General features: G+C 32.3%; 2 protein-coding genes and 1 pseudogene across 2 annotated transcripts; 2 read left to right on the top strand and 1 right to left on the bottom strand.

Annotated features, from left to right (window-relative positions):
* Positions 1-12702, bottom strand: part of LOC120580697 (cytochrome P450 71D10-like) — a 63038-nt pseudogene that overhangs the window by 27685 nt on the left and 22651 nt on the right.
* On the top strand, positions 730-8729 carry LOC11436662 (putative DUF21 domain-containing protein At3g13070, chloroplastic). Its single transcript, XM_024784379.2, has 14 exons — positions 730-1651; positions 2681-2778; positions 2869-2962; positions 3767-3844; positions 3987-4090; positions 5449-5530; positions 5851-5990; positions 6069-6147; positions 6249-6312; positions 6448-6539; positions 7239-7304; positions 7542-7658; positions 8013-8183; positions 8331-8729. Exons 1-14 carry the CDS (start codon positions 1064-1066, stop codon positions 8574-8576), a joined length of 2019 nt encoding a protein of 672 aa, XP_024640147.1. The 5' UTR covers positions 730-1063; the 3' UTR covers positions 8577-8729.
* Positions 8905-9938, top strand: LOC112421968 (uncharacterized). Its single transcript, XM_024784380.2, has 2 exons — positions 8905-9415; positions 9495-9938. The coding sequence occupies exons 1-2, from the start codon at positions 9155-9157 to the stop codon at positions 9747-9749; spliced, it is 516 nt and encodes a 171-aa protein (XP_024640148.1). The 5' UTR covers positions 8905-9154; the 3' UTR covers positions 9750-9938.

Genomic DNA, 12702 nt, shown 5'->3' with positions numbered 1-12702 from the left:
AAACCTACAAAATTAAGAAAATTATGAGTTTAATCGATATTAATAAAAGAATTTTGGTGATCATTAATTTTATATTTTAACAGTAGATTAGTAGTAAATATCAGTATAACTTTATAAAACTAGTTCAATTGTTAGTTTTACCAAATAAAACAAATTTAATCACTCATTTAATCCACTATAAATTAGTTTATTCACTCAACTATTTGTTTTTGTTTCGATAAATATGTCAACTTTTCATTTTAATTCCTCTAAAAAATTTCTTCAATTTTTAGTCCTTAAAAAAAGTTTCATCTTCACTTTTGATCTCTCCTTTAAAGTAAACTCATATGTAGAATTCATAGTTTTGAATAAAATTTTGCAGAAACAATTCATAATATTATAAGAATCTCTCCAAAAAAAATTTAAAATTTTTTAACAAAACATGAATTTAATATGAATTTTTTTTTACAATATACTACACATTTATGCACAATTTTATTAAAAAATACAAAAATTAAGTTAAAAATAGAGACCAAAAGTGATTGAAAAATGTATAAAACTAAAAGTTGAAGGAAAATTTTAAAGAATTAAAATAAAAAATTGATATATTTATCGGATCAAAAACATATTTAATCATAATTATTTTTACAAAACGAAACATGTTGGGACATTTATGGTTTTTTATTGTACCTTTTATTCTTATTCGTATAGTTAAGATTAGTAGAAGTGAGGGTATGCTGTGTTTGCCTCAAAGAGCATCTGACAACCAAAGCAAGTGGGGTGGTCAGTCCAAGTCCACCAACTCTCCTCCACGCCTTCACACGCTCAATTCCCCCCATTCTCTTCATTCTCAAACCCTAATTTCCCAATTTCAATTTTCCCTTCCAATTAACCAAAAATTTCACTATTTTTTTCGTGTATATACACTTTCTTCATTGTTTTTCACCTTCCTCGGTTGCATCGCATAACCACTTTCATCACAATTCAGCAAAATATTCCAAGTTCGGTTTTTCCAAAGCTTCTTCTTTTTGCATAAAATTTCGATTTTTAGCTTGTGGGGTGTTATGATTTTAGTGTTTTAGCAATGACACTCGAATCATGGGCTCTGGGTCATCGAGTTTTCAATTCGGGTTCGAAATTGTTTTACCCTGTGCATGAGAATCGTACAAAGAGAATGCCAATGAAGGTTTTGGGTACAAATGGTAGATACCCTTTTCCTATTGTGTCAAATTGTGTTGGTCCTTTCACTTGTAAAAGCTTTCATCTTTCAAGTTATGGAAAAAATTTGAAGTTAGTTGGTGGAGCTAGCTTGAAAGTGAAGTGTATTGGTAGTGGTAGTGATAGTGATTGTTTACGAGCGAAAACCGATGTTTCCGATGCTAATTTGAAGTTTATAAATGAAGTTTTAGTGAAGAGAGGAATTATTTTGGCTGCTGCTGTTTGTGGGGTGTTGGTGTTTGGATGCCCTAAAGTTTTGGCTACCGAAGGTGTGGTGAATGCTGGATATGGTGTTATTGGAAAGTGTATACTTTTGCTTAAGAGTACTTGGCCGACAGTGTTGCAAATTCTTCGTTTGTTTAAGGAACAAGGGCTGTTATTGGCTTTGCTTTTGGGTCTTTCGGCTTTTTTCTCTCTGGCAGAGACATCGATTACTACACTTTGGCCTTGGAAGGTATCGTGCTTATTGTTTCTTTTTGAGTGAGTGACTATTTTTTATATGTATGGCATTGTTCAATATAGGTCTACTGAATATAGTGTAGTTGGTAAAAGGATTGTTGCCGGGGCTGGGTTGAGTTTTGGAGGCGAGTTTTGTGGAAATAGGATAGGATCATTATTCATGATGATATGGTAAAGTTTTTGACAATGAAATTTATTTTATTGCTGACTGTTGAAAGTTTCTCATTGTTGAAGTAATGAAGTTTGTATTTTAGATGAGATATAGTGACCAGAAACTCATCTGCTATTTAACTGTTTGACACACCAATTTTTTTTTGGTTTTGTTGAAGTGATGGGTTTTAATTAAAAGAGAAGAGAAATAATAAGAATTTTGAATATTGTAGATAATAATAATAACTGGATACTAAGTTGATAATTAACCTGGTACTGATTTGATACAATAGATTAAAAATCAATTCCTATATATAGGGATGTAAGACTAATAATCCTAAACAAATGGGTAAATCAGGGAAAAATTATGATAATGACTAACTAATACGTAAATTAGATTAAAGAGATAATCTAAGATTAGAAATTGAATGTTATTGAGATATTAAGTTTAGCAATATTTTTAACAGAACAATATCTGACATATTTTGCGTTATATACATATGTTTGTGCCATTGTCTTGCTTTAGTAACTGATCATGTCGCCACTGAAGGTGAAGAATAGTGAAACTTAAAATCTAACAATACAGCATGATTTGATTGTAATATTGGTGTGACTGTAGAGTCACAAACTGCTAAAATAGTGCTTCTAACAGTTAAGCTTCTAGCGACTCACCTATTTGTTGGCAAGGATATTAAATGCAACTGATTGAAGCATCAGTTGCTATACTATAGTTCATTTTCCTCTGAAAATTTTGTTTGTTTCCTTTGATATGCATGCATTTCCGTACATTAGATATGTAACTTCCTATGATTAATATGGTTGACTATAATTTTAAAACTTTGATGTCTGATTACTGTTGATGACAATGTTTTAGGTTCGTGAGTTGGCTGAAAAGGAGTCTGAAAATGGCGTCTTCAGACTACTCCGAAGTGATGTTACTCGATTCCTCACAACCATACTTATTGGCACAACGTATTCTTCTTTTTATTTGTCTTTTAATTGAAGAATATCATTTTGTCAACTTGATTATAGTAGTTTCTCATGTCGATAAGTTGTATGCAGTGTGGTAAATATTGCAGCAACTGCTCTGGTCACAGAAGCTGCAACTGCAGCATTCGGCGAAGCTGGTGTCAGCGCAGCAACAGGAGTGATGACGGTATATTTTCTTGTTCTTGCTTGGATATTAATAACAGGTCATCAAAACATAAACTCAGATTCACTAGGCTACTTGATTGTTATTCATTTCAAACCTTGAATATTTCAGTATATCAACATGCTGCCAATTAAACTTGCAAACTCCTGATGTGATGGCAACAAGAATTTGACATATAAAGCTTGCTAGCTTTATCACCAATTTGTGAAAAAAGGTGCCCGGGCTAATCTTTTAGTGAATAGACAAAGGGGCGGTGATATGATATGTTATTTGAATTTATACATTTAAAAGCTATCCACATGTCAGCAATTTAGGCACCATTTTAGGATGTAGGATTTTCATAAAGTTAAGTATCCTATTTTAAATTTTATTTAGTCTTTTTTTGTAGTACTTGTACTTAGTATAAATTATCTTTTCAAACAGAATGGTTGTATCAGATTGATCGCAAAACCTTACCCCGACGGTTTCTTTTCGACCCATAGACTTTTTGTCCGAAACCTCTTATAATATCTTTATTTTTGTCCAAAATTATCATTGCTCATACCACTCTTCTGAAGCTTGGTTTGATTGATTGAAGCAACAAATTCGTTGGCTATAAACTGAGTCTGTTTATCTTCTTAATTGTCATGGATGCTTCAGCATCTGTTTAGTTGTTGTTTCCGATAATGAACTACATGTATTTTAATTTCATAACTTTGTGTTTCTTCTCACCTCTTGTAAGTATAATATACGTGTGCATGCTGATACGTATTTCATAGAATTTTTTCTCATAATAACTGATTTCTCTTCTCTCTGTAATCATACAAGGTTGCCATTTTGCTTCTCACTGAAATCACTCCAAAAAGCATCGCGGTTCATAATGCTACAGAGGTGGCTCGGTTTGTGGTAAGTTGTAAACTTATTGCCTTCTACTTTTTGATATTTGGAAACATAAATGTGCTGATTAAGCATTTTTGTTTGTTTTGCACACCATGGCATTTCTTCTTCAACTTTGTTTAGTGACAAATATTAATTTTAATGCCTCTAGGTCAGGCCAGTGGCATGGCTTTCTCTGGTACTGTATCCTGCAGGAAGAATTGTTACCTTTCTTTCAATGGGGATGCTTAAATTGCTTGGCTTAAAAGGAAGTAGGTATGCTGAAAAAATAGCCAGCCATTAATATTCTCTTGTACATTTGTTTTTTGTTTTTATTTATTAACATGTCTATCGTGAAATCTGATTCTTATTTGTGATGTAAATCTTATCCCCTTCATTAGAGGGATTCATTTTTTTTTCACCCATGCACCATGATAACTCTGCATTTTCTAAGTTTGTTTTTGTTTAAATGTATGAGAGATTAAATGGGGAAATGAAGTTACTTTATTGATCGTGAGGGTTTTATATGTGGTAGCTGTTAGATGGTTGGTAACAGTTTTTGGGTTTGTAATTTGGTCAAATCATAAGGCACAAGGAGCGAACTTTGTTTCTTTATGTATTTTTTATCCTTGGTTATAAAAAGTAAACATGGCCACCTTCTTGTGTTAAGCTCATAGCATAAAGAGTGGATACACAACCTTTTACTATTATAGATGGTCTGACATTTTTAAGATGTTTACTCTATGTTGATACGGAGAAAACATTGGAAGCACATGACTTTGCTTAAACAAAAGCAAAATAAGGTATTTGGAATGCAAGCTCTTCAGGATGCACACAACTAGAGGTGAAAATTGGAGAAAGACCTCAGGTTGAATCTGTGATAGTAAAAAGGCCACTCAAGCTAAACTGGAAGCTTTACTGTGCCATCTATAAGACCTACAATATTGTATGGGACTGAAACTTGAGTAATAGGTTCCCTATAGAAAGAGTAAGTTCAGTACAGAGATGAGAATATTGCAATGGATAAGCAGTTTGGTCAACTAGCGGCTATAGATTAGTGGCGCTGTAGCTCAGCAAAATTTGAATAAATCAATATTGTGCCGTGATACACTATTTAGTACAAAATGTTGTCAAATAGCGGCACTTTAGCTATGACGTGTTGCAGAATTTTAACAAACCATGATTTTCCATGATCCCCAATTGACAACACTTTGGATAAGTGATTTCAAAAGACCAGTAGTATTAAAAATGAAATCATTATAGATAAAATTGTGGTAAATTCCTTTGTTGAAAAGGTTGCAGTCTCTTGTCTTAGGTGGTTTAGCATATGGATAGAAGACTTTTAAAAGCAGCGATTAAGAGGGTAGGCCAGATGTAGGATAGTCTGATGCTAGGCCGTGGAGCTAAACTAAAGAAAAATAATAGAGATGTGGATTTAAATCGTCTCATTAACATGATTCATTACATATTGTTATGGCATCATTTGAGCCATATTGCCAACCCCACCTAGTGAATAAAGGCTTTTGTTGTTGTTTGAATATGTTGCATCCATTTGTTGAAGCAATGATCTTGGGTTATTCTCGTTCATTTATTTTTATTGAATTCAACACTAAAGGGGATATATTTTATTTTAGTGAGCCATATGTAACTGAAGAGGAGCTAAAACTGATGCTAAGGGGTGCAGAATTAAGTGGAGCAATAGAAGAGGAAGAACAGGTAATTAATATTGGATTTAATTCTAATAATATCACTTTATATTTCTTTTCAAAATGTTCAGCCCTTTCTCTCCTCTAGAGAAAATAAAATTTTATAAATATGTTCCGTTGTAAAAAATTGTCTCTACACTATTGTTTTTTAAAAAAATGCAAGCTGAAATTTAATGTGAAAATGCGCTCTTTGTTTTTAGTAATGACGTATGTTCAGTGTTATTCTTTACACCACTTACAAAAGCCCTTTGATTATTTTTTAGTGTTTAATCTGTTTTCATTTGTTTCTTTTTTTCTTTTTCTGATAAGTGTCTTGAATATATTTTATAGGATATGATCGAAAATGTGTTGGAGATAAAAGACACACATGTCAGAGAAGTTATGACGCCTCTTGTTGATGTTGTTGCAATTGATGCAAGTTCAAGCCTTGTAGATTTTCATCACTTGTGGGTTACACATCAATACTCAAGGTATTTAAATGTTTCCCAGTTTGAATTCAGTGATATTTTTTTCCCAGTGTGCTAACTGTATCATGACATGTTTCCTAGGGTTCCTGTTTTTGAGCAACGTGTTGATAATATAATGGGTATAGCATATGCGATGGATCTGCTGGATTATGTCCAAAAGGTTGGGAGATTTTACTACTATTATTGGTTACAGGTTATAAGTTCTTTGCCTATTAATCAAATCTCATAGTTTGCAGAATTATATTATGTTTAATTTTGAAGGGAGAAACTCTAGAAAGCATCACAGTTGGAGATTTGGCTCACAAACCTGCATATTTTGTACCTGGTAACTTGACTTTATCTTAACACATCTAAATTGAATTGTTTAACTGGTTGAATTGTTTGGGCTATGGGCGCATCGATATCTGTTTAACATGGTGCATAATATTGGATGAATAAATTTTTATTATTGCCTTTGCAGATTCAATGTCTGTTTGGAATCTTCTTAGAGAATTTCGAATCAGGAAGGTTCACATGGCTGTCGTTCTTAATGAGTATGGTGGAACTGTTGGGGTATGTGCTTGCCATACTAGAATTCAACCAAACTCAGATCAGTTTGTTTGACATAAATATGAATATATGGAATTTGTGATTCGCTAAAGATGTATAAATTGTGCAAAGTATAACTGTAGAAAAAAAAAAGATGCCTATTAAAGATATCAATTAGAACAATCTATCACTATGGGTGTATGTTTCTTTCAACCTGTTTTTTATGTTAATTTTAAATAAAAGCTAACAGAATCAACATTGAAATCATGCCACTCATCAGAAACAATTTCAAGAATATTCATAAATTATTCTGTACAAATATTTGCTTACATTATTGTATATACATGTTTAGGTATTAGTATGCTCCTTGCCCCGTACTTTAGTTTAATAATATAAGTTAAAATAGTTTTTTCTCTACTTTCTGATTCCAAGGCAATTCTGATTTACTAAATTTTGATATTTACCTTCTGTTCTCATGTTTCTGTTTCCCTATCTTTCTTGATTTTGGATTCAATAAATTTTGAATCTGTGATGATTGAATTTATTTTGCCAATGATTTTATGTGGCATCCTTCCACATGCTTGTTGCATTTAGTAAATCATTTTTTTAATTGCTAAATGGGGCATGTTTACTTCTTCTGACAATGAGGTCTAACAATTTTGACAAGATAATGGTTTTTGAATCAATGAGTCTTGATGTCTTACGTATTTTTCCATTTAACAGCTTGTAACTCTTGAAGATGTCGTTGAAGAAATTGTTGGTGAAATATTTGATGAAAATGACTCAAAGGTAAATCTCAGTATAAATGCTTCTACTTAATCTTTACCTTTTCAAATTTACATACACTACCGTCACTTTTCCTCCCCAACAATAGTTCTGTATGTTTGCATTTGATTGATAAAAAATCAGCAAATTTGAATGAAATTTATTTTTTTATGTATGCATCTGAATTTTGGTGACTACAACTATTTTCTGCTTTTACGTGCCAAATTTTCATTAAAGAACATTCTTTTGTTGCTATTACAGGAGGAAATACAAAAGAAAACCGGCTACATAGTAATGCGAGCTGAGGGTGTGTTTGACGTGGATGCTAACACATCCATTGATCAACTCTCAGAAGACTTGAACATTAAGATGCCAGAGGTTCACCACTTTTTTATTTCATTTTCCATACATGCATTTACATATTAGTCTTCTTATATCAGTGCTCGAAATCTTGTTTAACATTCTTCTGTTAGTTCCCTTGAATTAGTGTGATTTTTCTTTATAACAGCACCCAATCAGGTTTTCCTTTTAAAGGAAAAAAGTGCCAGTATCACAATTTATTGTTATTTGTAGAACCAATGATTAAGTTGATTTTGAATTTGCCCTCGGAACCATTTCATGCTACCCTAGTATCTTTGCATCTCAAACAGCCTACCCTATATTTTGACAAGATTACCAAGTATGTTTAAGATTTGCGGGCCTATTAATACGGTGGTTACTTTATTATTTCAGGGTCACCAATATGAGACGGTATCAGGCTTTGTATGTGAAGCCTTTGGATACATTCCAAGGACAGGAGAAAGCATCAAGTTAGTTCTTGAAAGGGATGACGAAGATGATGATGATGACACCAATGGTGACCACCAAGAACCGAAAGAGAAGAAACATATTTTCAAACTTGAGGTAATCACTTTGTTGCTATCAATGATATTGTCCCTTATGGTAGTTTATTATTTATAAGATTTCGATTTTTTTTTTCTTCTTCTTTTTCTGAATCTGTGTGTGAAGTAACAAAACTGAATCTAGAGCTTCTCTTTGTCTTTGACGCAGATACTAGCAGGGAATGCGAGAAAGGTGAGTGCTGTTCGGTTTGAAAGACTACATAGTGGCGACGAAATGTTGGAAGCGAAAGAAGTAACACGAATGTTCCCAAAAATTGTGAAAAGAAAATGGAACAGTGGTGAGGAATCTGAGAATGATGCAGAGTATGATGGATATACATTTCCAAAGAGACCACATGAAGACATTTCTAATGAATATGTAGTTGATCAGGAAAATTCTCATAGTAATTATTAAGTTATTTTCCCCAATTTTTTTTTTTTTTTATCATTTCTTTCTAATTGGCAAGCTTTTGTGCCATTTTTGTATTAGTTGGAAAACTCGAGATACGTGTACAAATTGAGAACCGATGTTCTTCCACAAAAAGAAGAGAGAACCAATGAGTTATAACATGCAGAACCTTTCCAAATAGAGGGTTTTATGCAAACAGAAATCCTAATAAAGATGTCATCTTTATATCTAATCCAAAGGTGCCTTTGCAAACAACTCTTGCAAAACCCTAAAACTCTATGATTTGGCGCTAAACAAATGTTGCCCCCACCTAACCACACTTAATGCTTTGCTACTTGGTAATCATTTTCAGAATTCAAATTTTCCCCCCAAAAACAATCCCACTAAAGCAAAATGGTTCATGCCTTTACATCTTCTAACTACATTCATTGTGTTTTGTAGTTCCAACACATGCAACCATCCATTTCTTCCAAATCCTCTGCCTATTTAATAGCCTTCAGTAACAACCATTTTCACCCGCATATTACTCCTAACGTGAGAAAAGAAATGGCTCATAACGATGTTCATACTCTCCTCGCATACACATGCATCGCGATTTTTACAACTTACCACTTGGTTCATGGGTAACATTGGTCTTTGTAGGGTTAGTGAAGTTCAAAATCAGTATCAAGAACAGGCATGACATCAAAGTGAGAATTCCTACGTTCAGTCCTCCTATGAAGTTTTCCATTGACAAATCTAACCTGTCCACTTTTGCTCCAAGGCCTTTCACTCATAATGAGTTTAACTTTCAAGTGACCTATGAGAAGACACTTACTTCTGCTGAAATTGAGTCTGGAATTCTGGTATATTATAAAAAAAATCTGTTTGATAATTGTTTGTTAGCTGGTCATATACTAATTGTTTGAACTTTGTAAAATGAAGGTGTTATTCCCCATGGGTTTTTCTCAGCTGGTTTTGCACAAAAGGTCCACTTCGTTGAAGTTGGTGGACGAGTGCAGCAATATCTGGGATTGCACATTACAGTACGTTCGTGGGCGTGATGCAAACTTTCAGCTTGGTGGTGGTTGGAATTGCATGGTGAAGGCTAGAAGGTTCAAAGATGGTGTGCGTATTATTGTGGGTGCTCCTTATGTTGGAAGGAATGAGAAGCTTTTCTTTAGTGTTGTTATGTATTAAGATGATGATATGGAGGTCGCATCATGTCCCATATGAGACTTTTATTGTTTTATGTTTTTTAGTCATTTCTGTTTCCGTCAGTTGCAAACTAACTATTTTGCGTTGTATGTTGAGAGCAATTTTGGTGTTTCTGCAGATGTCTCTCCCTTTATGAAACTGCTTAAATGTACTTGCTACCAAATAAATTGTACCTTTATGTTGAATGATCTTAATTAGTTAGTTTTTTGTTATAAAAGTATTGAGAAAGACAATTTATGAACTTTAAAATGTAAGGCTTTTTATTTTGCCGATTACGCTATTTATCATTTGCGTAATTGTCATCCTTAGTCCAAAAAAGATAAAAATTAATAATCACACATCTTTAAAATGAAGTTAACTAATTTATATCAATATTGAGAAAAACAATAGCTTTAACTATTTATGGACTGGTTGTAGCATTAGCACTTTTATTTGCCAATCCTTTTGTTTAATCTTTTAAACAAATAGAAAAAGAAAAATACATATTGTTTTTTCCGTGGACTTTCATTGCTGCTATTGCTTTATATATATATATATATATATATATATATATATATATATATATATATATTCTTTCTATATAGATATTCCGATTTAACTCCTACAATTTATTTTTCTGTTTTATAATTATTAATATTTAGTGATTGCCTAATTGTCATGCTTAGGGAAAAAATAACAAGAATTAATAATCACACATCTTTGAAATAAGCTTAACCAATTTAAAGAGGTATTCAGAAAGACAATAGGTGAACTTTAGAATGTAAGGATTTTGCAATTTGCCAATTATAATATCTAGTGATTGACTAATTATCATGCTTAGTCAAAAAAAAAAAAACGAAATTTACCTTGATGCTCATCTTTTATATAATTTAAGTGAGCGAATTTATACAAATTAGGTTAACTTTATATAATATTGGTCTTTCATGTGATCCTTTGATATTTAGTGAGTCATGTTTATCAAAAGTGGTACGTCAAAATATATAAACTAACTTATAGTTGTATTTATATTTAATTAACTTTAAAGAAAATTGTACAATAAGGTGAACTATAAAGGTCTCAAATATAATGTGGTTGAGGGGTCTTCAATTCTCATACGGTTTTAAAAGCAAATCAATTTAGTTTTTCATATGTATCTACACACCTAATACTATATTTTGTCATATGCTCCCAATGAATATAATGGATCATAGTAGAAGATAGCATTTACATTTTGTTTGGTAGAAGAGAAATGCTGAAGAGAGAGAAATAGGAGAGAAACTAGCATTTTCTCTTGTTTGGCACACACATGAAAGAGAGGAGAGACAAATCTGCGATGGGGCCCACATGTTTTTTCTTCTCTCCAAAACTGCAGAGAAAGTCTAGAGAAGTTGCTCATTTTAATATTTTTACCTTTTTACCTTTTAATTTGTGATGTGCAACACGCCTATGTTGTTGTTATTACATCATCATGTGACTCTTTTTTTCTTGGGTTTATTTAATTAATATTAATATTAATAAATTATTAATTATTTTATTGATTAAATTATAATTAAGTAAAAATAAAATAAATTCAGTTTAATAATTGAGGCATTTCAATTAATTAATTGAATTAAAATAAAAATAAAATAATTTGATGAGAGGATTTTTTTCAAGGACATTCTTGTACTTTTAAAAATAGTCAACATTTCTCTCTTCTTTATCTGCACTCTCTCTCACCTCTTTCTCTCTTCTCTTACTCTCTCTCACCTCTTTCTCTCTTCTTATTTTCTTCTCGTAACCAAACACATTGTTAATGTTTTTCTCACGTTTTGTCCCCTCGCTTTGGATGATTAAGTTCAGTTACAGTTGGCTGAATAGCTTCAATTAATTATTAGTAGTCTCACTTCCCTACTATAAATTGATTCGCGCAAAAATACTATCTGCATGCACATATATTATAGCCTATGAAGTCCAGATACTTCAAAATGGATGACGTACCGTATCCCCTGCGTATCCTGCACCGATACCTGCCCGATACTTCCCGATATGTATCCGGGGAGTATCCAAATATTAAATTTTATTTTAAAAAAAAATAATAATCTGATACTTTCCGATACATCCCGATACGCACGGATACTTGTGTTTTTTATATTATTTTGATTTCTGTTTTATTTTTTGTAAAAAATAAGAATAAAAATATTATATTACTATAATATATATACATTTCCTTTATCTTTCTTTGGTGCCAGTACGACCCACACCACACAACCAATTGCATATTTCCCTTTTTCTTAATCGTCAGTATTATATTTATATTAATGTGCTACGAGCCTGGTTTCATTTTCTTAATCGTCAATATTATATTTATATTAATGTGCTACGAGCCTGGTTTCATGTGTTTGTTAATATACTTGCATATTAAAAAAATTGTTATAATTATATAGTACATTTAATTATATAATTTTTTTTTATTAACGTATCCCAGCCGTATCGTATCTTGATTTTTGAAATTTTTCCGTATCGGCGTATCAGTGCAGTATCGTATCCGTATCGTATCTCGTATCTGGGCTTCACAGATTATAGCATATTAGTTAATATTACACTTTCAAGGCATAGGGGAACACCATTAACTGTATAAATCACACTTTGTCCCCTTTGCTAAATAGCCTGTGCTACATAGGGTTTAATGTATGCAGCCATATCTTACTTTTGGTTGGATGTAAGCATTCTCATTTAACTCATGCAACCATATCTCCAACCTATCATTTGTTGTTTTCCAATGTTTAATTGGATAGTTGAGTAGAATTAATTCAGCCACTTTTCCATTGTTGGATAACATGCATGAAAAGGAATTCTTTTAAGATAGAGCAATCCTTACACCTAAAACAGTTTGTATTAATCCTTTCACTCTGTTTATTTATCTGTTCTATTTCATTTCAGATTCACTTAGTTTAGCATAGTTTAGCAGTGAAGTAAT

The sequence above is a fragment of the Medicago truncatula genome, chromosome 5 (assembly GCF_003473485.1).
Source record: "Medicago truncatula cultivar Jemalong A17 chromosome 5, MtrunA17r5.0-ANR, whole genome shotgun sequence".
Classification (NCBI taxonomy): Eukaryota; Viridiplantae; Streptophyta; class Magnoliopsida; order Fabales; family Fabaceae; genus Medicago; species Medicago truncatula.
Note: the sequence above shows the minus strand (reverse complement) of the source record. Positions and strands in the feature narration are given on the sequence as shown.

Bases quoted from the DNA above. Each gene is read 5' to 3' on its own strand.
- LOC112421968 (XM_024784380.2), top strand. From the start codon at position 9,155: ATGCATCGCGATTTTTACAACTTACCACTTGGTTCATGGGTAACATTG. The intron at 9,416-9,494 runs GTATATTATAAA...TGTAAAATGAAG, and splicing joins AAATTGAGTCTGGAATTCTG to GTGTTATTCCCCATGGGTTT.
- LOC11436662 (XM_024784379.2), top strand. From the start codon at position 1,064: ATGACACTCGAATCATGGGCTCTGGGTCATCGAGTTTTCAATTCGGGT. The intron at 2,779-2,868 runs GTATTCTTCTTT...AGTTGTATGCAG, and splicing joins ACCATACTTATTGGCACAAC to TGTGGTAAATATTGCAGCAA. The intron at 6,148-6,248 runs GTTGGGAGATTT...TTAATTTTGAAG, and splicing joins TGCTGGATTATGTCCAAAAG to GGAGAAACTCTAGAAAGCAT.